The sequence below is a fragment of the Erpetoichthys calabaricus genome, chromosome 4 (genome assembly GCF_900747795.2).
Source record: "Erpetoichthys calabaricus chromosome 4, fErpCal1.3, whole genome shotgun sequence".
NCBI classification, from domain to species: Eukaryota; Metazoa; Chordata; class Cladistia; order Polypteriformes; family Polypteridae; genus Erpetoichthys; species Erpetoichthys calabaricus.
The window spans coordinates 137,217,517-137,241,844 of record NC_041397.2 but is presented as its reverse complement, the minus strand read 5'-3'; the positions used below and the strand labels follow the sequence as shown (position 1 = coordinate 137,241,844).

Genomic DNA, 24,328 nt, shown 5'->3' with positions numbered 1-24,328 from the left:
TGTTGTCTTCTTTAAACTCAGTAGAATATAACGATTTATAGTAGTCGCTAAATGTGTGCATTATATTTTTATGGTCAATGATTTCATCTCTGTTCATGTTGGTGATTACTGGGATTGCATTGCGAACTTCTTGCTTGTGGATTTGTTTAGCCAAAAGCTTATTAGCTTTCTCTCTATGTTCATAGTAATGATGTCTGGATTTATAAATTAGTTGTTCAGTTTCTTTAGTTGTCAAGAGGTTGAGTTCTGAATGCAGAGCCTGCCTTTTCCTATGTAGAGCCTCGCTTGGTTGCCTGGCATGTTCTTCATCTATTCTAGTAATTTCGCTTTTTAGTTCTGATACTTTCTTTGTTTCTAATTTATCCTGTGGGAAAGATATTAAATAATCTGTCCTCTTAAGAAGGCCTTTAGAGTTTCCCAGAGTATTCCTGCAGAAACCTCTGAGGATGTATTTGTCTCTAGGAAGAAACTGATTTGTTTGGATATAAATTCTATACAGTTCTCGTCTGCTAATAGAAGCGGGTTAAGACGCCATCTACGAGGTGAGTGTGTGGGGCATAGTGACTTTAGCTCAAGATCAGAGGTGCATGGTCGGAAATAACAATAGCATCGTACTTGCAAGATTTAATCGTAGGCAAGAAATTATTATCTATAAAGAAATAATCTATTCTTGAGTAGCAATGATGCAATGGTGAGTAGAAGGAATATGTTCTTGAGTTTTGATTTAGAAACTCCAGGGGTCTGATAAGTTGTGGTCAGTTACAAACTGTGTAATTATCTTTGCAATGTTAGATGTCATCCCCCTTGTGACAGGAGTCCTATCTAAGAGTGGATTTAAAACACAATTAAAGTCCCCAGCCATTATAATTTTATGAGTGTTCACATTGGGAATGGATGCAAAAACGTTTTGTATGAATTCCTTATCATCAACATTAGGTGCATAAACATTTATCAAAATCATTTTACAGTTAAATAAGCTGCCCATAACCATCGCATATCTCCCTTCCCGGATCAGATACTAGATCTGATGCTACAAATGAGACTGTTCTATGTATGAGAATTCCCACACCTCTAGTTTTCTTTGTAAAGCTAGAATGGAACATTTGGCCAGCCCAGTCCTTTTGCAGATGGAACTGATCCTTGCTTAGTAAGTGGGTCTCCTGTAAAAAATACTATTTTAGCGTTTAAACCTGTTAGGTGAGAGAGTATTTTTTTTCTCTTTAATTTGTGATTCAGGCCTTTAACATTCCAGCTCACAAAGTTAACTGTCCCATCGTGGAGATATTGATTGAGTTTTTGATGTCATTTTATAGTCTTAACTGGAAGTGAGACAGCTTTAACCTTAATTTCCTGTTTCCCCAAGAGTTATTGCCATGCAGCCTATTGTTACGTTGGTAGTCTAGCTTGTTCTCTTTTTCTCTCCTAGAGACAGAGCACGTCCAAAGCAAAACAAGCCCCCACGCAGCGGCGTTTTAGGATTAAAAAGTAGAGATATCTATTGCCAATATAGTATAAATACTATATGCCTAAAATATAATCATTAACAAACTATCCATCCATCCATTTTCCAACCCGCTGAATCCGAACACAGGGTCACGGGGGTCTGCTGGAGCCAATCCCAGCCAACACAGGGCACAAGGCAGGAAACAATCCCGGGCAGGGTGCCAACCCACCGCAGTTAACAAACTATGATTATATATAATATTAACAAACTATAAACATAAAATATATAATATAGTCTTCAGCAATCTTAAAATAATAAGATAATAAACCCAGGGGATGGTGTTAGAAAGTGGTCCAGGATAAGCATAGTACAGTAAGTCTTAATGCAATAATAACAATAAACCAAGGGTATGATGTTAAACAGTCTCCTTTAGGGTAGTAAGAAAAAAAAAAGTTAATTTCTTCCACACACACGTCTATAACTGTAATTAAAACATAAACAGAAAGCGTCCGAGTAATGAAAAGGATGTATAATTATAATAACCGTATCATTACAAGTGGATCAGACAGCAGGTGATATCTCCATGCCATGCCATAACAGGATGCGACTCACTATTGTGTTTCAGAAAAGTGTCGGGATCAGCTTTCTTAATTCCTTTTCTGCTTCCTCCTTGCTGGAAAAGACGTAGTATTGGCCTTGCAGATCCACTTTCAGTTTGGCAGGGTACAAGAGGCTGTATTTGATATCTGGTTGCCGTAAATGCTGTTTAATGTTGTAGAAGGCTGCACGTTTAGCAGCTGTTGCGGGAGAGAAATCAGGGAAAATACAAATGTGGTTACTTTCAAATATAATCTCTTGCTGGCGTCTGAGGAGTGCCATCACATCTAGCTTACATAATAATCTCTCGAAGCGGATAATAAAAGACCTAGGTCTAAAGGTATTTGATCTGCGTATGTGATAAGCTGCTGCTATCTCTGTATCCGATCTAAAGTCCTCTCCACAATTATTTTAGAGAATAGTTCAGCTGTGAATTTCACTGGGTTTGGACTTCCACGATTCTCAGGTAGACCTTCGATTCTAATATTATTCTTTCTGCTTACATCTTCCAGAGCAGCAAGTCTATCTCAGAGTTTTTTGCATTCGGAATTGGCAGCTGTTGTTTTTCCATCAGCGGTGGATGCTAGATTTTCGGCTATTTCAATTCGAGTTGTGAATGCCTGCTTAACATCCTCTAGCTGATTGGCAAATGTGCTCAGTTTAGACGCGTTTTCCTGAATGTGCTCCTCAATTTTATCCAGCATACCATTAAAGGCCGCCTGAAAGCGGATATATACGCGTTTCTCCGAGTCTTTGTTATCCTGCTGCAGCTCTTGTGGCTCCTGCCGCAGCTTCTCACTTGTCTTCTTGCTTATCCTCTCGTTTGTCTTGAGCATACTATTTATTTCTTTCTTTATATCATTCTTTATCTCTTGCTTGAGCTCAGCGATCATCACCTTCAGTTCAGACAGATCATTTCTGCTTTCGAGCACCGTACATGAAGCAGCGGGCTCTATTACAGCCGATGTTCCTGGCTCGCGTGGAGTAAGTGAAAGTACGGACTGCAAGGCCTTTTCCAGTTTCAAATGATCTTCTCCAATCGGTGAGCTATCATGACCTGCGTCACTCGCACATTCGTTCCCCATTTCACTCTCAACTGGAGATGATGCTGTGGACAGGGGTCCTGAGGAGTCTGGGCTTTCGCCCATCTGTTCCAGGTCAGTCTCTGAAAGGCCGTACCTTGAGCTTGAACTTGGACTTGTCGGTCTGGGCTTGGATGCAGCTTTAGTTATCTTTTCCATTTCTTTCTGTGCCCCTTTCTTGCCGACCATGTTTATATATACTGTAGTAGAACCCTCGGGTTGGATAAATACAGGATATCTCGGGATAATAAGGAAATAATATAAAAATAACAACGCTGCTAACGGAGCTCCGCTTCAGATGTCCATCTCTCGCACCGGGCGAGACCAACCCAAATCCCAGATTTAATAGTTGAGCATATTTACATTACAAACCTTGTCAGTGAAGTATGAGGAGATAAAAAAACAAAAAGAACAAAATAATCATTCATTAATCGTAATTGAGGTAAAATGTTCAATTAATCGTAATATTGATTTAAGGGCACATTGCCCAGCCCTAGTTTGTATATACACACACTTTGCAAACTGGATTCAATGTGGTTTTCTATATAGCCACATTACATACAGTGCATCCGGAAAATATTCACAGCGCATCACTTTTTCCACATTTTGTTATGTTACAGCCTTATTCCAAAATGGATTAAATTCATTTTTTTCTTCAGAATTCTACACACAACACCCCATAATGACAATGTGAGAAAAGTTTACTTGAGGTTTTTGCAAATTTATTAAAAATAAAAAAATGGAGAAATCACATGTACATAAGTATTCACAGCCTTTGCTCAATACTTTGTCGATGCACCTTTGGCAGCAATTACAGCCTCAAGTCTTTTTGAATATGATGCCACAAGCTTGGCACACCTATCTTTGGCCAGTTTCGCCCATTCCTCTTTGCACCACCTCTCAAGCTCCATCAGGTTGGATGGGAAGCGTCGGTGCACAGCCATTTTAAGATCTCTCCAGAGATGTTCAATCGGATTCAAGTCTGGGCTCTGGCTGGGCCACTCAAGGACATTCACAGAGTTGTCTTGGCTGTGTGCTTAGGGTTGTTGTCCTGCTGAAAGATGAACCGTCGCCCCAGTCTGAGGTCAAGAGCTCTGTGGAGCAGGTTTTCATCCAGGATGTCTCTGTACATTGTTGCAGTCATCTTTCCCTTTATCCTGACTAGTCTCCCAGTCCCTGCTGTTGAAAAACATCCCCATAGCATGATGCTGCCACCATCATGCTTCACTGTAGGGAAGGTGCCAGGTTTCCTCCAAACGTGATGCCTGGCATTCACACCAAAGAGTTCAATCTTTGTCTCATCAGACGAGAGAATTTTCTTTCTCATGGTCTGAGAGTCCTTCAGGTGCCTTTTGGCAAACTCCAGGCGGGCTGCCATGTGCCTTTTACTAAGGAGTGGCTTCTGTCTGGCCACTCTACCATACAGGCCTGATTGGTGGATTGCTGCAGAGATGGTTGTCCTTCTGGAAGGTTCTCCTCTCTCCACAGAGGACCTCTGACAGAGTGACCATCGGGTTCTTGGTCACCTCCCTGACTAAGGCCCTTCTCCCCCGATCGCTCAGTATAGATGGCCGGCCAGCTCTAGGAAGAGTCCTGGTGGTTTCGAACTTCTTCCACTTACGGATGATGGAGGCCACTGTGCTCATTGGGACCTTCAAAGAAGCAGATTTTTTTCTGTAACCTTCCCCACATGTGTGCCTTGAGACAATCCTGTCTCGGAGGCCTACAGACAATTCCTTTGACTTCATGCTTGGTTTGTGCTCTGACATGAACGGTCAACTGTGGGACCTTATACAGACAGGTGTGTGCCTTTCCAAATCATGTCCAATCAACTGAATTTACCACAGGTGGACTCCAGTTAAGCTGCAGAAACATCTCAAGGATGATCAGGGGAAACAGGATGCACCTGAGCTCAATTTTGAGCTTCTTGGCAAAGGCTGTGAATACTTATGTACATGTACTTTCTCAATTTTTTTATTTTTAATAAATTTGCAAAAATTTCAAGTAAACTTTTTTCACGTTGTCATTATGGGGTGTTGTGTGTAGAATTCTGAGGAAAAAAATTAATTTAATCCATTTTGGAATAAGGCTGTGTTATACTATGTATTATTAATTTTAATGTCACTGTCCTCTGTGCCCACTGTTATAGATTCATTCATACAGGCAGACCAAGTATAGGTACACAGGGGCACAGCGTCAGTATTCAGAATTGCTGGGCCAAGCATTAGGATAAGACAAACAGGGACAGCTGGAGGACTGTCGTCAGCCTGAAGGAGAACTGTGTGTTATAAAAACTTACTGTCTGATGTCAGCTAAAAGTTTGTACCCTTGTTTGGAAATGGGCTCTGTGCCATCTGGGGGCTTGCATGTGGAGAAATACTATAAAGCATCTTGGAGGATTGCCAGCCATTGGGAGACTGGACGCCCGGACTACAGGAGACTATGTCGACTTGGTCCGAGAAATCCTTCCAAACGCTGTGACGATGACTGTAAACTCCATACGCACGGTCCCCACCCTTGGACTGAGTACTGCAGTGTGTCTTCCCCGTTAATTATGCAGCTTAAGCCGTTATTAAAAAGCTAGAATTATCCTAACTTGTCGTGTAAGCTTGTAACCGCCATTGCATGCTGAGTGGGGTAATACCATTTTAATTTATAATAATTTATAATTAAGGTTAATTAAAACGCCGCAATATAAAAGAACACATTTCCAGAGAGCTAATACCTCTCTTCAGGAAACAGGCTGTAACATAACAAAATGTGGAAAAAGTGATGTGCTGTGAATACTTTCCGGATGCACTGTAAGTTCATCAATATACTTCTGTTGACCTGGGAAATTACTATCTCAGGTTTCCCAATACTCCAGATTTATTTGTTAATCTCATGATATCCTCTGTATAGCTTAAAAAGCTAAATAAGTTATCTGATTCTCTTTCAAGAAAGTCTGGAGAACCACAGTCACTCTTACTAATCATCAGTGAGTTTCTAGTCATTTAATTCCTATTCTGTATGATATCTGGTCACCTGCTGCATGTGTTTAATGTTAATGAATACAAGGTTACAGTGCAGACCAATGCGGTGAAGTCTTTACGACTGATTTATGGTTATCTTCTCTTTTACAAGTTTTTCCTTAAATAAGAATAAAGCTACCCGTGTCTCCTTCAAGAAAGTCTAAAGAACAGGTTAATGGTCACTCTCCTTAATCATCAATGAGTTTGTAGTCTTCCCTGTACGATATCTGGACAAATAACAAATATAAATTTGTGCTTCCATTGATTTTTGTTGTCTAATTCATGTGAATGGACTAACAACATTCAGTGCAGACAAAAGCCACAATCTTAGCAGCAAGTCTTAGGGAAGAGATGTATGTATTTACACATAAAACAGTTGGTGCACTAATAAATGAAATTGTCTCATGCTGCTGTTCTCAAAATACAGAGTTCCTAACACTGCAGAGCTGACCATTCTGCTTACCAAGGGAATTCACAGCTATTAGCATCATGGCTGTATGCATTCTCCTCAGTGCGAACACAAAAGCCACACTATCCACACTGTATCAGTCCATCATCACGATGTAAAATACTAATTCAGACTGTGTTTGTATTATAGCTGGAGTCTTTAACATGTGGACCTTGCAACCAGGGGAGAAGACGCATTAGACCTGGTTTACAAAAACTACAAACTGGCATTTAGGGCAGCTCCCCTCTCCTACCTTGGAAATTTGGACCATCTCTCTGTTATGCCTATTCCAGCCTATAGGCCACTGCTAACTAGAATAAAGCCATCTGTGAAGCAGATAATGATTTGGTCAGTGGGAGCATTTTCAGCACTCCAGGACTGTTTTCAATGCACAGGCTGGAATTTGTTTAGAAAGGCTTCCACTGTCAACCCACACATCAGTCTGTGATGAGATTCATATCCAAGTGTGTGGAAGATGTGACTGTTATCAAGAATATCGCCGTGCTTGCCAACCAGAAACCCTGGTTCACCAGAGAGGTGCATACGCTTCTGAGAGTATGAAATGCTGCCTTCAAATCTGGGGAGAAAAATGCTGTTAGATCTACACAAGCCAACCTGAATTGGGATGTGAGAGCAGCAAAGCATGCTTATGGACAGAAAATCCAGGGTCACTTAAGTGATTCAAAAGACACCAGGTATCTGTGGCAAGGCATACAGTTGATCACAGACAACATGTCTCCTCCACCACTCTGTGATGACAACATTGATTTCCTCAGTACACTTACTTTAGCCAGTTTGAAGAAAAGAACAATGAAATCTGCTCCCACCCTGGACGATGAAGTACTTTGTCTTGACCCAGCTAATTTTCGGAGAACACTGCTCAGGGTCAACCCACAGAAAGCTGTAAGTCCTGACAACATACCAGTGTGTGTACTTGGATTGTGTTGATCAACTGATGCACGCACTTACAGACATTTATAATACTTCCTTGAGACACACCATCGTACCTCCGTGCTTCAAGGCCACTAATATCATACCAGTTCCAGAAAAGTCGCCGGCATCAGTGCTCAATGACTTCCTATAGTTCTGACCCCCATCGTGATGAAGGGTTTTGAAAGCTGGTCAAGGACCATATAACATCCAAACTCCCTCCAACATTCGATCCACTTCAGTTGGCATACCGCCCTAACTGCTCCACTGATGATTCTATATCGGCAACACTCCATCTGACCATGGCCTATTTGGAAAATAAGAACAGTTATGTGCAGCTGCTCTTTATTGACTTTAGCTCTGCTTTCAATACAGTTAACCTCCAGCACTTGGTAAGAAAACTTGACCCACTAGGAATCAACACCCCTTTATGCAACTGGATATTGGATGTCCTCACATATATACCCAAGACTGTACTTGTTGGAAAAAACATCTCTTGAGACCATCAGCATGAACACTGGGGTCGCCCAGGGCTGTGTTCTGAGCCCTCTTTTGTTCGCTTTGATGACTCACAGCTGTCATGCAAGGCATGACTTGAATCATATTATCATATTTGCATACAACACAACAGTGGTGGGCCTCATCAGCAACAATGATGTCTCCGCTTACAGAGAGGAAGTGAACCAACTTGTCTGGTGTGACAACAACCTGTCACTGAATGTCAACAAGATGAAGGAGATCATTGTTGACTTAAGGAGGAAACACATGGCACATACTACACTTACAATCTGTGGCATCACTGTGGAGTCAGAAAGAATCACCAAGTTCCTCAGGGTGCACATCTTGAAAGACCTGACATGATATACAAACACCACCTCTCTTGTCAAGAAAGCTCAGCAGCACCTTCACTTTTTGCAAATGATTAGGAGAGTAAACCTCCCCCAACCTGTCCTCACAGCATTCTACAGAGGTACTATAGAGAGCATTTTAACCAGCAACCTTATAGTCTGGTATGGCAGCTGCACTGTTTCAGAATAGAAGTCCATCCAGAGAGTGGTGAAGATGGCAGAAAAATTCATCGCAACCACTCTCCCATGTATACATGATCTGTACTTGTCATGCAACCTTAGGAGAGCTACTAAGATAGTCAGAAGTCAGAGACCCCAACCCAATTATTTCCCAACCCAGCTCATGGACTGTTCAAACTTTTGCTCTCTGGCAAAAGCTACTGCAGTATGTGGTGCAAGACTGCCAGACTCAGTAGGAATTTTTTCCTATGGGCCATCAGACTAACTCAACTCCCACTAATAACAAACTGTATGCTGACATATCAGGACTGTTAAATTCCTGAAAACACACACAGACTGTTCGCACATATATTATTTCAGAATTTTGCATCTCCTAAAATGCTGTTATGTCTGTGTATTATGTTAATGTATTTTGTCACTTGAACAATTTACAACTATTCACCAATTTGTCTATTGGATTATATACAGTATATATTCTGTCTGCTTATGCTGTCTATTCTGTTTTTCTGTTGTTGTATAACGTGCACTTGTCTGTATGTTTGTGTTTGTACATTTAGTCTGGAGAAACACAAATTTCATTCAGCTATGCACTCCTTGTTGTATGGTTTGAATGACAATAAAGTAAATACAATCCAGTCCAAGATAACTTACTGCTCGATTGCGTTCTTCGGTCAGTGATAAATGGTAACATTGAGCTTCAATAGATTGTATGATTAAATTGATGGTAGTAAATTTCTCAGTTTTCTTTGTTTCTGTGATGCTGCTTTATTTGTAAATTTGTTTTTACATTGATCATATAGTCATAATTGTATTTATTCTCCTGTTTATTTTTTTAGGGAGAGCATCTTGACACAGGAATATAACAGCAAAGAGGATCTCATTAGTAAGTGTTTTATTCCAGCCCATAACTAAAAAGCCAGTGTCCACAGTAACAAAGTATAATGATAACAGTGTACTTTTTACATTTTGGCAGAACTCTAATTTCTGGCATAACAATTCTCTCAAATCTTTAATACGTATGTGCAGTTTTTGAAAAATGTATACATCCATCCATTGTCTCCCGCTTATCCGAGGTCGGGTCGCGGGGGCAGCAGCTTGAGCAGAGATGCCCAGACTTCCCTCTCCCCGGCCACTTCTTCTAGCTCTTCCGGGAGAATCCCAAGGCGTTCCCAGGCCAGTCGAGAGACATAGTCCCTCCAGCGTGTCCTGGGTCTTTCCCGGGGCCTCCTCCCGGTTAGACGTGCCCGGAACACCTCACCAGGGAGGCGTCCAGGAGGCATCCTGATCAGATGCCCGAGCTGCCTCATCTGACTCCTCTCGATGCGGAGGAGCAGCGGCTCTACTCTGAGCCCCTCCCGGATGACTGAGCTTTTCACCCTATCTTTAAGGGAAAGCCCAGACACCCTGCGGAGGAAACTCATTTCAGCCGCTTGTATTCGCGAACTCGTTCTTTCGGTCACTACCCATAGCTCATGACCATAGGTGAGGGTAGGAACATAGATCGACTGGTAAATTGAGAGCTTCGCCTTGCGGCTCAGCTCCTTTTTCACCACGACAGACCAATGCAGCGCCCGCATTACTGCGGATGCCGCACCGATCCACCTGTCGATCTCACGCTCCATTCTTCCCTCACTCGTGAACAAGACCCCGAGATACTTGAACTCCTCCACTTGGGGCAGGATCTTGCTACCAACCCTGAGAGGGCACTCCACCCTTTTCCGGCTGAGGACCATGGTCTCGGATTTGGAGGTGCTGATTCTCATCCCAGCCGCTTCACACTCGGCTGCGAACCGATCCAGAGAGAGCTGAAGATCACGGCCTGATGAAGCAAACAGGACAACATCATCTGCAAAAAGCAGTGACCCAATCCTGAGCCCACCAAACCGGACCCTCTCAACGCCCTGGCTGCGCCTAGAAATTCTGTCCATAAAAGTTATGAACAGAATCGGTGACAAAGGGCAGCCCTGGCGGAGTCCAACTCTCACTGGAAATGGGTTCGACTTACTGCCGGCAATGCGGACCAAGCTCTGGCACCGATCGTACAGGGACTGAACAGCCCTTATCAGGGGAGCCGGTACCCCATACTCTCGGAGTACCCCCCACAGGATTCCCCGAGGGACACGGTCGAATGCCTTTTCCAAGTCCACAAAACACATGTAGACTGGTTGGGCAAACTCCCATGCACCCTCCAGGACCCTGCTAAGGGTATAGAGCTGGTCCACTGTTCCGCGACCAGGACGAAAACCACACTGTTCCTCCTGAATCCGAGGCTCGACTATCCGACGGACCCTCCTCTCCAGGACCCCTGAATAGACTTTTCCAGGGAGGCTGAGGAGTGTGATCCCTCTGTAGTTGGAACACACCCTCCGATCCCCCTTCTTAAAGAGGGGGACCACCACCCCGGTCTGCCAATCCAGAGGCACTGTCCCTGATGTCCATGCGATGTTGCAGAGGCGTGTCAGCCAAGACAGTCCTACAACATCCAGAGCCTTGAGGAACTCCGGGCGTATCTCATCCACCCCTGGGGCCCTGCCACCAAGGAGTTTTTTGACCACCTCGGTGACCTCAGTCCCAGAGATGGGGGAGCCCACCTCTGAGTCCCCAGGCTCTGCTTCCTCATTGGAAGGCATGTTAATGGGATTGAGGAGGTCTTCGAAGTATTCCCCCCACCGACCCACAACGTCCCGAGTCGAGGTCAGCAGCGCACCATCCCCACCATATACAGTGTTGACACTGCACTGCTTCCCCTTCCTGAGACGCCAGATGGTGGACCAGAATCTCCTCGAAGCCGTCCGAAAGTCGTTCTCCATGGCCTCCCCAAACTCCTCCCATGCCCGAGTTTTTGCCTCAGCAACCACCAAAGCCGCATTCCGCTTGGCCTGCCGGTACCTATCAGCTGCCTCCGGGGTCCCACAGGACAAAAGGGTCCTGTAGGACTCCTTCTTCAGCTTGACGGCATCCTTCACCGCCGGTGTCCACCAACGGGTTCGGGGATTGCCGCCACGACAGGCACCGACCACCTTACGGCCACAGCTCCGGTCAGCTGCCTCAACAATAGAGGCACGGAACATGGCCCATTCGGACTCAATGTCCCCCACCTCCCTCGGGATGTGGTCGAAGTTCTGCCGGAGGTGGGAGTTGAAGCTACTTCTGACAGGGGGCTCTGCCAGACGTTCCCAGCAGACCCTCACAACACGTTTGGGCCTACCACGCCTGACCGGCATCCTCCCCCACCATCGAAGCCAACTCACCACCAGGTGGTGATCAGTTGACAGCTCCGCCCCTCTCTTCACCCGAGTGTCCAAGACATGTGGCCGCAAGTCCGACGACACGAGCACAAAGTCAATCATCGAACTGAGGCCTAGGGTGTCCTGGTGCCAAGTGCACATATGAACACCCCTATGCTTGAACATGGTGTTCGTTATGGACAATCCGTGACGAGCACAGAAGTCCAATAACAAAACACAGCTCGGGTTCAGATTGGGGGGGCCATTCCTCCCAATCACGCCCTTCCAGGTCTCACTGTCATTGCCCACGTGAGCATTGAAGTCTCCCAGCAGAACGAGGGAGTCCCCAGAAGGTATGCCCTCTAGCACCCCCTCCAGGGACTCCAAAAAGGGTGGGTACTCTGAACTGCTGTTCGGTGCATACGCACAAACAACAGTTAGGACCCGTCCCCCCACCCGAAGGCGAAGGGAGGCTACCCTCTCGTCCACCGGGGTAAACCCCAATGTACAGGCTCCAAGTTGGGGGGCAATAAGTATACCCACACCTGCTCGGCGCCTCTCACCGGGGGCAACTCCAGAGTGGTACAGAGTCCAGCCCCTCTCAAGGAGATTGGTTCCAGAGTCCAAGCTGTGCGTCGAGGTGAGTCCGACTATATCTAGCCGGAACCTCTCAACTTCGCGCACTAGCTCAGGCTCCTTCCCCTTCAGAGAGGTGACATTCCACGTCCCAAGAGCCAGTTTCTGTAGCCGAGGATCGGACCGCCAAGGTCCCCGCCTTCGGCCACCACCCAACTCACACTGCACCCGACCTCCTTGGCCCCTCCCATAGGTGGTGAGCCCATGGGAAGAAAATGTATACATTGTAAGAATTTTGTCAAAGCAAGCATTACTGTTCATTGACTTATTGGATCACAAGTCATGTATCGTCAAGTGTGTGTGTATATGAATAGAATCTATATAATGTACATATTTTGGTTCAAGTAATTCTTTTACTAAATATTCGGTTGCTGAAATTATATTGTAATGCAGAAAATTGAACAGAGCTAAGACATCATCAAAAGACTGTGTTTGTTTATTTAATTATTTTGCATATTTTTTATTAGATATACTTGAGACATCACCAGCCCACTTGGAAGTGGAAGATATTGAAGATCTGTTTGCTTTAGCACACTACTATTACAGCAAAACCCCACTTTCTTTGAGAAAGGTACATCTTTCTTGGGAATGCCCAATTGTGCCTATTTTTCATTTATATACATTTTTTTGCCTATCGGCAGTGAAAGGTTTGGGTTCCTCTGGTGATATATTCAATGTACTGAAAGTACTCTTATGCTACATTAAATGGCTAGTAGGCAATAACCTTTGTTTACTGATTTATTCTTACTGTTTTACCATCTATGACTGCAGACCAGATTACTGATTTCATAGCAGAAATGTTCAGAAGAAGGTTTATGGGATCAGGGCATTTCCTAGTGATGATACAATCTAAAGTCTGCTTAAGCTCAGTCTAGTGCAGACACTGTTGAATATATAGATAACTGAGTAATGTATAGGTTGTTTCATCAATTAATCTATCAAACACTATACATTAAAATTTTACATAACTAAATAAATAAAAAACTAGACGTCTCATTTTAAAGTCTCTAAAATATTATACTGGATAAAGATAAACTATAAATCTGAAAAATCTCTTTATGAAAAATATAAACACAAAAGCAGTATTTCAAGCTATTCCGTTAGGCCCTATAAAATGTATGTAAAAGGGTGCAGAATTTAAGCTGTTGAAATGAAAATGGTACCCTCACACTTCTGTTGCACTGCTGTTATGTTATGAGCAAGTTAGAAAATTAACAAATGTCTAAAATCATGTGTTAACTTACTCTTTGAGTACAATATAAAAATATATTGTAAGCTTTTCTACAGCTCTCTTTTGTCTTCACACCTTACCAGAATGGGTACTGCACAGCCAACTGTGACTTTGGAGGAAGGGGGTATGGGATTTCTACTAGGTACAGGACAGACTTTACTCCAGTAAAAAATTGGTGTTGATTAGCTTTTAGTAGTAAAATGTAAAGTTACTTTTTTTATAATGTATTGTGATGAAGTTTTCATTTTGAAATGATTGGTGACATTCTCCATTCAAGTACTTCATATCTAACCTCAACTCATCAACTTTTAAAAAAGCACAAATGAATGTGCAATGGAAATAAGGTGTCTTCTCTGTAACCAGTAGTCTTAAGCGATTAATAGATGGCTTTCATTTGCTAAATGACTTTTTATTATAGCATTACTAAGCAGGTACACTGCACTTTTACATACAGCTGATAATTGGAGAAAAAAATAAGAAGTTATTTAATTACAATAACCTACACGGGCACCTTCCATGCTTTACAAATGCCTGCCTAGTGTGTATAGTGCTGTGAGAAAACCAGCTGGTAAGATAACTAAAATTGCATTCAAGAGATTTGGAAAATTTCAGTATTCTGTTGTGAATATTCATGAGTTTTTGTTTTTTATTGTACACATCCCAAAATATCACCTTGGGAGCCTGCAGTGGTAAGTAATTAGTAGATAGGGTTGTTTTTTAAAATACAAAAAAACAAGAAAACCATTTGTAAACCATCAGGAGGCTCTGTTTTTAAACTCATCATTAGGCTTTATTGTGTTCTAAAAGTATCTAAGATGAGTTCAAAATTTGTCTAAGTTTGTCATACTGATTAAACTAGGAGATTTGAGGCACAGACATCAGGAAATATGTAGAGCCAGCAGAGATCTACAGCAAATGTAAGAAAGCCATATGTTGAGTAGCACACTTCATCTGTACACTGTCCACAATAAGCATTACTACACCTTGTGGCATCCGGCAAGTCTTGGTTGATACCTAGATTTTTTAATGATACGCTAATTTAGTTTTACAGTGTCAACAGTCAATTTTATTCTCCCCCCCCCCCCCCCCCCCAAAATTCTAATTCTTTCTGCTAGGACCCTAATCCATACTTTGTTGATTATTCACAGAGGTCACTTTTAGTCAGGTATTTTTTATTAATTGAGTAACTTCATTACTTGTGAGACCCCTAGCTCGGATATAGAGGAGGCATCAAACAGGCAGGCTTCTTTGTCATTCAGGAAAGAGTCAGCTTATAGAGTAGAACTTCAAAAAATGTTCATTTCGACAGTTTTGTTAGTAACAAGAGTAAGTTACATCTTCAAAGAGTAAATGCCAGCAGTTTCCTTGGCTTGGCTCCAGACACATAGTGGTGTGTGGTGGATGTCAAACTCAACACGCTGAAGAAAACTGGAATAAAATTCCATTCTAATTTTAGTGACTGGTGCCTAGGGTCCATTACATGAGGATGTATGCTGTCAGGATATTATAATGTACATATAATTATTTCTTAAAATATGAATGGTAGTATTTTGCTTTTAATATTAACAGAAAAAGGAGAGACATGCTATCTATTAAGTTCATATGTTACATACTGTTTTTGAGCAGGCATAATAGTTTCATTTTGTAACATTTGAAAACTATTGTGGCACATTTTTGGTGAACTAAAGAAAAAAATGGTGGTTATGCACGGAAAGCCACAAGCATATATACCTAAGCATTTTTTCATTGACAAATATACATTCTAATGTAATGGGACAACAAGATGCACAAGGATTAATAATGCTGTGTAATGGGTCCATCACCCTGAATTTCAACACCATGCACAATAGCTGTCTAGGTGGAGTTTGTCCTTGTGTGTCTGCTTAGATTTTTTCCCTCTGGGTACTCTGTTTTTCACATCCCAGTGATATGCATATTAGGTTAATTTCAATTCTCATTTGGCCTTAAGTGAGTGTGAGCATGAGTTGTCCCTGCAGTTGGCTGGCTCCTCATTCAAGGCTTGGTTTCTACCTTGGATGTAATACTGCCATGAAAGGCTTGCTGTATATTTAAATTTAAATAGCTATAATTTTTGTATTTTGCCAAGTTAACTACCAGACCAATAAATAATACAAGTGGTGGTCATTTATCTCACAAAAGCTTAATTACCAATACATTACCAGTATCTTCATTAATAGTCAGTTACGCTTCTTCCAAATCTAGTAAAACTGCAAAATGGTCACTTTAGGCTATTTTTTTGTACTTTTCAGTACTTTACCTATTACAGAGTGAGATTTATAAATATAAAGAGGTATGACATAATAAAATGCCGTGGTATATATAAAATTTCCTTGAGTAAAGTATAAATTTGATCTTTATTTACTTTAAATCTGTTACATTTCATATAACAGTACCCTCGCTCATGTTTATTTTATTTACCTTCAAAAGGTTTTTTTTTTCTTCAAATCATACATTAGGAGAGCCAATGAGCAAGCTGACCAATAGGCTCTGTTAGAAACTCAGATAGTGTCCATTGACTTAAAGTTGTGCTGCTGTGTTTGAAAAAGGGAGAACAGCTCCTTTAAAAAAAAAAAAGTTATTTAAATGTGATGCTTTGCGTTGACCTGGCCCCCATTATTATTATATCCTGCTAGTTATTATTATTATATTCCAGATCTGAACCTGCAAAAAATAACATGTTTTAAAGTTCCTGTCAGCCACATTTTATGTAGGAAGACATGTCAACTATCTATAGCCACATCTATAGCCAACTATCTCAGCCACATTTTATGTAGGAAGACATGTCAACTATCTATAGTATTTGTTTAATTGAAATTATTTGAGTTAATCTTAACATTTTGCAAGTTTACACATTTTTTATGGGAATCTGTTACTCTTGGAACATTTTTTCATATTCCTCTGCAGGATAACCAAAATCTTTTTGGAAGCAGTCTGGTAGCACTTAAAGATGAAGATATGGATCTGAGTCAAGCCCTCTGCCTTCCAATATCTGTGCCAGAGATCCTCCAGGCCAATCAGCAACTGGCGGTATGTGCTCTGATTTGTGTGATCATTTAAAGGTTCTAGGTAAATTGATCTGTGGTCTTTTCCTGGGCCTAGTTAGGTGTTGCTGCATTCTAATTTTCATCTATGTCAGTCTAATATATTTGATCTCATTTTCAGGATGGTGTGAGATTCTTTGTGGTTGATTGCAGACCTGCTGAGCAGTATAATGCCGGACATCTTTCAACAGCCTTCCACTTGGACTCAGATCTTGTGAGTAGCTATCTTTGCACTGTATGTGACTAAATAATCACACTGCATTATTAACTATGATCTTTTTCAAAGCATATCCATGTTTATATGGTACATTCCGATATTAACAGAATTTTTAGAAATTTACCATTTAAAACATACCTGTGAAATTGCATCAGTATGGCTTTCAATATCAAAATCTCAAAAGTGGGCAGTTTTAGAAATGCTGGAATGAGCATAAAGAACACCTTTTTATGTCTGAATAAACAAAGTATAGACCAAAGGTTAGCTTGTTTATTTGAGCTTTAACAGGATGAAATGTCAGTAATGCTCACAAATTTGTTGTTCAATTGTTCATTTTATGGGTGCTGGTTAGAACATCACACTATTTCAGCATTAAGAACATAGTGCACCAACTTAATTAGATACTTGAATAGTTTCCGGATATACTGTTAATATTAGGGACAAATATTGATAATCAAGTGTACTTTTGAGTACTTAACGTTTGCATTACACATGTTTGACTGCACTGCTGTATTGTGTTCCTGTGTGTGCATTTAAAAAAAAAGAGAAATATCTCACATCATAAAGGGCAGATCAAGTGTTCCCTATCCAGTTTCACTTAGTGATGCTCAGATTGATCAGCTGGTTTTTACTCCAGATGACTTCTAGTGATCAGTGATTAAGAAAGTTATTATTTCTTAGTTTCTTTTGTTTTTTATAACCATCCAGAAGTAAAAGCTAGTTATTCTGTATTTGTACAGAATGAAGCAGCAATGTATATGTGTTAGATGGGTAAGAATTAATTATTGTTTCTTTTAAAAGTATATTTTAATTTCTTAATGTTCCAGCTATTTAGACAATTACTTACTTGTGTGCTTATTAGTAAATAACACTGAAGTAGCTTCTTCGTTGAGAGTCATTTGTACTGGTCTACTCTGCTCAACATTAATTGTATTCAAGTACAACTAAGAAAGCAAACACTACAGAAAAGGTGAATTGAAAATGTAGAACAAAGATGCATTTAAAGATACAGTAAAAATGCGTCTTAATTTCCTCAAAAGTATTTGTCTGACACTACTGCTCTTTTATAAATGCAAAATAAAAGGATAAAAATGGGTCAGATAATAAGAACAACTAAAGGTAACAATGACTGACTGATTTAGAAACAGGTTGGAACAAAAACCTCCAGCCATAGGGGACTCTGAGGAATGAACATTGAAAACCACTGGAGTAATAAACTGAGGATAACGGAATCTGAAGAGTCATCCAGTGAATGGAAAGAGGCACGTTAGATATATATGTTGCCCTTCTGAACTGTGAGTGGAAATAAAGGAACCTCATTAACAAAGAGGGCAAAAATTAATAGAAGTTATTTTTAATAAGCTCAGACCTTTTAATTTTGTTTTTTAGTTAAATTGGATGCTGCTTGTCTGAGTATGGACATCGAGCTAGCTTGTATTTAGTACAGCAAGTCACATTTTGAGTAAGAGGTACATAGGCTTGTTATCCAAGATTTGTCTGTTTTAGTTCATACACACAGTATTATAGATATCCTCTTTTTCTTATTTTTTTTTTTGTTAGTTGATTTATTTATTAAATTGTTTATTACATCACAAGTCAGTGATTAGCATAAGGAAGTAAATCCTTCCAAATGCATGTTCAAAATAATTCATCTTGTGCATTTTTGATGGCAGTTTTTTTAAGTTAGAAATAGATGACTAAGCGTCTAATCTTATACAAATTAACAAAACGTTTTTATAATTCTTTATTTCTTAAAACAGATTAGCAAGTACATCCACTGTATATTATTTTTTTAAATTTATTTAACAGATGCTGCAGAACCCAACGGAGTTTGCTCTATCAGTCAAGACTTTGCTAGAGGCCCAGAAACAATCTATTGAGTCAGGGTCCATTGCCAGTGGGGAGCACCTTTGTTTCATGGGCAGCGGCCGTGAAGAGGAAGATATGTACATGAACATGGTTCTGGCACACTTTTTACAGGTTGGTGTGTTGTTTCCACACTTTATTCTTTTATGTATGTCTATAATCCCTACTTGTTTCCCTACTTCCATTTTCAGGATTTTGTTACTGCCACTGGTATCCCATTATGGAATTAGTTCAGAAATAGATTTGTGTATGCTTTGATAGCACAGATATCTCAGTCTCAAGCCTCCTGTCTACTTTGTTTGCTTGCTACCTGACTATAAGTTCACTACAGTTTCTATGCTGAAGTTTTAAAAGGTAACAATGCTGGAACAGTTACCGTATTTAGACACTCCCATCTACACATCAGCAGAGTGTGTAAAATAAGAAGGACCAAAGTGGAAGGGTTCTGCAACTTGTTTTACTGGGTCTGTTAGAGGCTACTTTCCTGTTTATAATACTTGCCTTTATTCATCCATCCATCCATTTTCCAACCCGCTGAATCCGAACACAGGGTCACGGGGGTCTGCTGGAGCCAATCCCAGCCAACACGGGACACAAGGCAGGAACCAATCCTGGGCAGGGTGCCAACCCACCGCAGGACAAACACACCCACACACCAAGCATACACTAGGGCCAATTTAGAATCGCCAATCCACCTAACCTGCATGTCTTTGGACTGTGGGAGGAAACCGGAGCGCCCAGAGGAAACCCACGCAGACACAGGGAGAACATGCAAACTCCACGCAGGAAGGATCCGAGAAGCGAACCCCGGTACCCAGATCTCCCAGCTGCGAGGCAGCAGCGCTACCCACTGCGCCACCATGCCGCCCTGCCTTTATTCAGCTATGCAATTTTTGTTTACAGCATCAATAGGCAGTTTGACAAGGAAGCTATGTTGATCCATTATTTTCTATGTAAAACGCATTGTGATGAGGAGAGGGTTTTATTCACACCTCTACTTTTCTCAGAACCTTTTTTTTATATGTGTGTTTTGCATCTTGAAAAGAAAATGTAGTTATCCATGAATCCATCCATCCATGTATGTATTTTTGAACACACTTAATCCATTTCACAGTGGCCAAAGTCTGTGTACTCTAATTGCATAGTAGTACCCAGCCCAGGATGAGGCCTCTATCCATGTTTGGGCACTTTCCCACACACCCAAGTTCATTCACAGTGGACCAATTTACATTCACTAATAAACTGAAAATGCACATTTCTTGGCTGTTAGAAAGCCAGAGGTAGCCTCTCTGAGCCAAACATGATAAGTGAAATTTAGTTAAAACTTTGATGAGGACAATTAGACAGCTTACTGAGTTTCAAATTTCTAAACAAATTCAAGGCCTCATGAAGGCAGCACTCAAAGCAGAAGTGGTGATTCAGAGCTACAAAGAATAATGGTGCTGTTGTTGTCCTGGTCCAAAAGAGGGCAAGCTTCTGTCTGTCTGCAGTTGAAATGTCTCCTAAAAGACCTGTATTAAACATACAGTAATTCCTCCTCCATCGCGGGGGTTGCGTTCCAGAGCCAACCGCGAAATAAGAAAATCTGCGAAGTAGAAACCATATGTTTATATGGTTATTTTTATATTGTCATGCTTGGGTCACAGATTTGCGCAGAAACACAGGAGGTTGTAGAGAGACAGGAACGTTATTCAAACACTGCAAACAAACATTTGTCTCTTTTTCAAAAGTTTAAACTGTGCTCCATGACAAGACAGAGATGACAGTTCCGTCTCACAATTAAAAGAATGCAAACATATCTTCCTCTTCAAAGGAGTATGAGTCAGGAGCAGAGCACGTCAGAGAGAGAGAGAGAGACAAAAGCAAACAAATCAATAGGGCTGTTTGGCTTTTAAGTATGCGAAGCACCGCGGCACAAAGCTGTTGAAGGCGGCAGCTCACACCCCCTCTGTCAGGAGCAGAGAGAGAGAGAGAGAGAGAGAGACAGATAAAAACAAACAGTGAAAAATCAATACGTGCCCTTTGAGCTTTTAAGTATGCGAAGCACCGTGCAGCATGTCGCTTCAGGAAGCAGCTTGCACAGAAGGTAGCAACGTGAAGATAATCTTTCAGCATTTTTAGACGAGCGTCCGTATCGTCTAGGTTTGCGAACAGCCCCCCTGCTCAATCCCCCTACACCAGGATCAGAGTAACTCAGCGCAAGAGAGGGAGAAAAGTAAGTTGGGTAGCTTCTCAGCCATCTGCCAATAGCGTCCCTTGTATGAAATCAACTGGGCAAACCAACTGAGGAAGCATGTACAAGAAATTAAAAGATCCATTGTCCGCAGAAATCCGCGAACCAGCAAAAAATCCGCGATATATATTTAAATATGCTTACATATAAAATCCGCGATGGAGTGAAGCCGCGAAAGGCGAAGCGCGATATAGCGAGGGATTACTGTATTTGTTTGCAGCATGTCCAGAAGGCACACTAAATATGTTAAAAATAAACATAACCTGTTGAAAGGGAAAAACATTTCTGTAATTGGCATTCACAGACCTCAATGGAGTAGTGGTAAAAACTAATGATACATTGTCACAGGTGCTGCGCCTGCTCTCTGTTGTTCAGTTATGATGACAAGTGTAGGAGTCAATGTAAGGTTGAAAGAATTGGCAGCTATGTTTTTAAAAATAGGAATTCCAAGATATCCATTTGAAGTAAATGGTACTACACCTCATCAAAGGAGATGAAAAGGACTGCTGTTAAAAGAGGTCATAATGAAGAGCCTCAAGAGGTGCAGATTTCACTACTCAACTCAACTTTTATTGTCACTCATCCATACACATAGTAAATGGTTGAATGAAATTTAATTCCTTAGTCTCCAGTGAATAGGCAAAACAACATACATTTAACATGCACCATAACATTACTAAAACCATTGCAACAATATAATGTAACAAAACAAAAGATGCAGGACTATAAAGCTCAATATCTATAGTAAAGTGACAGTACATAATTTGTGAAATGTTATAGGGATATGGTACTGGGTGACGTGTAGAGGAGTTCAGAAGTCTGACAGCTTAAGGAAATAAACTGTTATAGGACCTGGCTGTGCTGGTCCTAATGCTGCAGTATGTTCTACCTGTCATCAAGAGGTCAAAAAGTATGTGTAATGGGGGAGAGCCATCTTTTACAATGGTGGAAGCTCTACGCAGACAGCATGTCTGAAAAATGTCCTGGATTGAAGAGAGGGAGACCACTATGATCATCCTCAGCTGTCCTCACTACACACTTAAGAATCTTGCGTGCATGGGCTTTGCTGTTCCCAAACCACACAGTAATACTGTTTGTCAGGACGCTCTCCACAGTTCCTCTGTAAAAAGTGGTAAGTATTGGTTGTGGCAAGCCAATTTGCTTCAGTATCTGCGGAAAAGATATGTTGTTTTGCCTTCTTAACAGCAGAGTTGGTGTTAATTGCCATTGATGAGCAGTGGGGAATAGTCAGCCAATGTTCTCCTGAATCAACAAGTATTTTTTATATTTGACATTTAAAGACAGATTATTTTCACTAAACCACCTCACCAGAGGTTTAACCCCCTAGCCCCAGCAGTACAGTTACATATCACCGTGGTGGAACTTGGTCTGTATAGCAGTCCTAGATCACATAGCCTCTCTTTCAATAGTGTAAAAATTGTTGCAAAGTAGGCACCTCCGTGTGTGTTCATTAAGTCCAAAGCCATAAGAATATTGCAACCTTAACTAAAGCGAAAAGGACCAGCATTCCTGGAAATGCCAGGATGGACATTAACGCAAACATTAGCGCCACACATGGGAGCCGAAGAGGCCGCTGCATCCATGCACACTGTCATGTTTCTGACGCTCCTTTCTGAAGCTCATGCACATAGCTGGCAATTCTTTCAACCTCAAAACACATGAATTAGTAAATGCACCTGATGATAACAGTAAAAGCACAGACAAGGCTGCATAGAATCCACATTCTCACTGAATGAATATTCTAAATGAATAATGAAATCAGTTTTATTTTTTTTTGTGCAAGTTGACAGTGTTCAGTCATTTTTACCTTTTTTTTTATACTTTTTTGTGATAATGAGTGTGTATCATGAATAATATACATTTTCAGAGATGATAATTGATGCTAATACTTTAGTGCACACTTTCTTTTTTAGGTGCATATGCATATAATATGCAAAGCACCTATTGACACATACTGTATCTGTCTCTCTGTCCATCCATCCATGTGTCCACATGAAACATTTTGGCTATCTGTGGACCAATTTTGTTCAAATGTTGCTTGTTTATTCTTCAAAGAAATGTGTCAACACAATTCAGTTTTTGTTGAGATATCTCAAACAGATCGCATTGTGTAAAGTTTTGAAATTTCAAAATCCCATATTAAGGAGCATTGGAAAATTTGTGAACTCATCCATCCTAAAAAGGAGGAACATTCTGTGCAGCTTCAACTACGAATTAGTTTGCTATTTCACTTTTACCTCCTTGAACTTATATGCCTATGTGGTGTAGTGGTTAAATCTTTGGACCTAGGACTTAAGGTCGTCTGTTCAAATCCTGCTACTGACACTATATGACCATGATAATTTCACCTGCCTGTGCTCCAATTCTAAAAACAGAAGATGTGTAACCAATTGTATCTGCAGCTACCTTGGACAAAAGTGTTAGTGAAACAATAAATATTTTGTATATTTTCCTATTGTGCTTGTCTGACAACCACTCAGATACCTAATGCAAGTGAGTAAGATTGTTAGGAAGAGTCCACACAGCTCACATAGGAGCACCCTTCTCCTTCTGCATTAGCTAAGTTAACCATTAGGATTTTTTTTAAGCATCTTCTTCAGAAATAGATAGTGAAAAGCAACATAAAATATACAGTACTAGCCAACCCGCGGCGTACCATACGCCGCATAATCGGGCCGCTTTTTTAATGATTTTTAAGCACAGGGAAAAAATTAACATTTGAAAAATCCGGAGGAGAGGGGAAGGACGCCCATTACGCCCCATCCGTCATGCTAGTCTGCTGATTTCTCGTTCAGTAACCTGTGAGTAGTGATGGGCGGAGTGAAGCCTCACGAAGCATCAACACGTTTGAAGCAATTGTGTCGGAAATTGTATCGAAGCTTCGAAGCATTTGACACTCACCTCTCTCGTGACACCTCCTGGCCATTTTCATTAACGTTACAGAAACTTATGATACACTTCAATGACGTCTGTTAAAAGTCGTATTGCTTTTATTTTTTCGTAGCTACAGACTGACAACGAAGAGAAGGGTTCGTCAGCAGCTTGTAGTGTGTGATGTCTAAAAAATATAAATATAACTAACGCCAACAGGCAGAATGCACTATACGATAGCAAGAGTTAAACAAAATAAGACGCCTCACTCATGGATTCCCGGCTCTTTCAATTAGTATTTACTTTTGCACTGTATCATTATAATCGCTCCTGTTATTAGTATTATAATTAACCCTGATCTTTTCTTGAGATTACATTTAATAGCCTTAAATGTTTTCTTTGGTCTGTCTTAATTAAAACGGAG

General features: G+C 41.0%; 1 protein-coding gene across 2 annotated transcripts in view; it reads left to right on the top strand.

Annotated features, from left to right (window-relative positions):
* tbc1d23 (TBC1 domain family, member 23) overlaps positions 1–24,328 on the top strand; it is a 138,544-nt gene that overhangs the window by 67,753 nt on the left and 46,463 nt on the right. For both annotated transcript variants that reach the window (XM_028799836.2, XM_028799835.2), the window contains exons 7-11: positions 9,377–9,423; positions 12,871–12,974; positions 16,560–16,682; positions 16,818–16,910; positions 18,723–18,893. In XM_028799836.2, the coding sequence (XP_028655669.1) occupies positions 9,377–9,423; positions 12,871–12,974; positions 16,560–16,682; positions 16,818–16,910; positions 18,723–18,893 (538 nt within the window). The remainder of the gene's footprint in view (positions 1–9,376; positions 9,424–12,870; positions 12,975–16,559; positions 16,683–16,817; positions 16,911–18,722; positions 18,894–24,328) is intronic.